Here is a 3170-nt window from a genome sequence, read left to right on the forward strand (position 1 = left end):
TGGTAACTCTACACGGGAAAGGCTTCTCCAGGAAGCGTGAATGGCACTGCAGCTAGAAGCTTTTCAAGTAAAGGTATAGTACACAGCTGACGCAGGGGCAGATCAAAACAATGGCAAGAGTGGGCTTATTTTTTTGTTTTTCTGGGCTCAAGAATTCCTCCTTTCCCCCCACACACCAGGCAGGGTCTTTGTTTTGGAGGAGGCATAAAGTCTATACATAACAGCAAATAGAAAGAGTGCATCTTAGACTCCAGGTCTGAGGGTCACAGTTAAGTCAGTTTGGAGTCTTTCTGCAGAAGCTTTGGGCAGAGTTTGGATGGGACTCAATATTTCCTGGTCCCCACTGTGTCATTCTGCAGCTAGGGGTGCCAGGGCCACTTCAAGACCTTAACCCTCTTTAGGACAAAGGGCACCTTGGAAAAACTCAGTCAGTCAGCATTGATAGTGCTGGGAATGGCACAGGGAAGCGATGGATGACCTCAACGCTTTGGAAGAAGAGTGCAGGCTCAGCTATGTGCTACTGTGGCTTGGTGTGCCACAGAATATGTGGTTCCCAGAGACTGTGGATGGTGCCAGGGCTAAGTCACAGACTACTTCTCTACTGTGTGTCCTTATTGGCCACAGGATGATGACACAACCTCTAATGGCATCTTCAAACTGGTAGGAACTTTTGCTGTCAACTTGATGTTGAGAAAATAAATACATAAATAAAAACAAGATTCATGTTTTCCATTCTGCTCTTCCATCTTTTCTCACCTACCAGTCTGAGAGTTGCTTAGTGTGTAGAGACAGGAAATCAGGTGAGCACTCTCAAGGAGAGCTTTTCAGCTGTAGGATGGGATGCCCTCCCATCTGGAAATGGGTTAGACAGAGGCACTAGGTGCCAAACTTATGGGGTCACGGGGATACTTTTATAGGTTTTCCATTTTTGTCATACTGGTACACCAGCATCTTGATACAGTGTGAGTTGGCTGGAGAGATCCAGGGGCTACTTGTTATAGAAAAGTTATGGTTGGTGTAGAACTGTACAGGTTGCTTCTGGCACTTGAAGAAGGCCTTGAGTGTGGCGGCTGCCATGGTGCGGAACCGCTTGCTGATGAAGCAGTAGAGGAAGAAGTTGATGGTGGTGTTCAGAAGGGCCAGCATGTTGGCAATGTCGGACATGATGTGCACCAGCCAGCGGTTCTGGATGGGCACCCCATAGAGGTGGTAGAGAATCATGACGATGCGGGGGGCCCAGAGGGTGGCAAAGATGGAGGTAATACTGAACAAGATGGCAGTGGTTTTCCCTGTGGAGTAGCCGCGGAGGCGAAAATTGCTCTTTCTCCTGAGCTTGTACACAATGATTGAGTTCAAGATGAAGAAGATGGAGCAGGGCACCAGGTACACGGTAAAGCAGTGAATCCAGATAAGGACGTGATGCATGGAGGTGCTGATGTAGTCTTCAGTCCAGATATTGGGCCACCAGTAGTACGGGATGCTAGTCAGGAAGCAGGTGATGTAAACACTTATGATGACTTTCCTGGTGCGGGCTGGGTAGGAGACCGTGTGGTATTTGAGTGGGTGGCAGACAGCGATGTACCTATCAATTGTTAATGGGACAGTAATCCAAATGGAGGTGTGGATGGATGAGAATTCCAGCACTTCTATGATCTTGTTGGGGACCTGAGGCATCTGCATGTTCAAGATGAAATCTTCCAATAGGAAGTCCACAAACACGATGAAAAAGAGGACCAAGATGTCAGCAGCAGCAAGTGCCAAGAGATAGTTGTAGGAGGACTTCTGCCTTCTAGCCACCAGCTGAGAAAGGACGATCACTGTCAGGATGTTTGCTGCAGACAGAACAGAAACTGGTTTATTTCTGAAGCAAAAATGACCTCTTGGCTACTTTGGAGGCCCCAGGCACTTCTACTAAATATATTTGTAGGGGCATCTTATGGAAGTCAAAGGGATTGAACCAGTGCTTTTCAGGGACAACCTCCGCATTACGAATTGCATCTCATACAAACATCTGGATACTATTTTACAAAGTTATGCCCGTAATGTAGTTTATTTATTCTTCATACACCATGTGAGACAGTGCTGCCATTATCCTCACGCTAGAGATAAAACTGGGGCTCAGAGAGATTAAGGAACTCACCTAGAGTCACACAGCAGGTAAGTCATGGGGACAGGGACCAAACCTAGATACCCTGATTCCAAATCCCGTGCTCTCTTTTGTTTAATTGCATGGGGGATATGAGGTTGGAATGACTTTTCCTGCTTTTGTGTGTTCAGGTAGGAGATTGGACTATATGGCCTCTGAAGAACCTTTTTAGAACTTGTATTTTAGGAGCTTTCCTTTTTAAGTAAATTTGTAATTGAAGAAGCTGAGAAAGTCATGACCTTCAGATTAATTTAAAAATAAACTATATTTATTTTTAGGATCGGTAATATACACACACTGTACATAATTCAAAAGAGTAACCGAGAAAAGTAACTTTCCCTCTACCCTTGTGCTCTAACCAACAAAATTCCCCTCTTGATGGTAATCACAGTTAACAAACAATCTATATGTCTCTATAATATGAGTTTACATAGTTTTTGCACAAATAGTAGCAATCTATTCTTTTTCTTGGCATCAGATTTGTTTTGCAAATGCATCCACGTAATTTCTGATCAGTTTCAAAAACCAGCGTTTCCCTGAGTAAGACATATCTGGAAAGTCGCTAGGAACTCACTCCAAAGTGACATTCCAAAGGATAATATCTGAAGTCACTCTACAAATTTATTCTTATTAATTCTCACAGTCAACCCTGAAACGTGACGATTATTAATCCTATTTTGTGAACAAGAAGACTGGATCTCAGAGACCTTATGCTGCTTGTCTGAGGTCCAGTAGCTGAGCTGGAATCAGGATCTCTCTCACTCAATGTTATGCTTTTTGAGACCTATTTTTTTTTTTTTTTGACACATGTAGTTCACTCATTAATGACTATATAGCATTCCATTGTAGGAACTCACCACAATTTATTTATTCATATATGTATATATGGCACCCTGGTGGTGTAGTGGTTAAGAGCTTGGCTGCTAACCAAAAGGTTGGCAGTTCAAATCCCCCAGCCGCTCCTTGGAAACTCTATGGGGCAGTTCTACTCTGTTCTATAGGGTTGCTATGAGTCAGAACTGAC

General features: G+C 43.9%; 1 protein-coding gene across 1 annotated transcript in view; it reads right to left on the reverse strand.

Annotated features, from left to right (window-relative positions):
* Positions 1–648: 648 nt before the first annotated feature.
* GPR139 (G protein-coupled receptor 139) overlaps positions 649–3170 on the reverse strand; it is a 46599-nt gene continuing 44077 nt past the window's right edge. Inside the window, exon 2 of the mRNA XM_004373302.1 lies at positions 649–1832. Coding sequence (XP_004373359.1) covers positions 898–1832 — 935 coding nt within the window. The 3' untranslated portion in view covers positions 649–897. The remainder of the gene's footprint in view (positions 1833–3170) is intronic.

Source organism: Trichechus manatus, unplaced genomic scaffold (assembly GCF_000243295.1).
Source record: "Trichechus manatus latirostris isolate Lorelei unplaced genomic scaffold, TriManLat1.0 scaffold00024, whole genome shotgun sequence".
Lineage (NCBI taxonomy): Eukaryota > Metazoa > Chordata > Mammalia > Sirenia > Trichechidae > Trichechus > Trichechus manatus.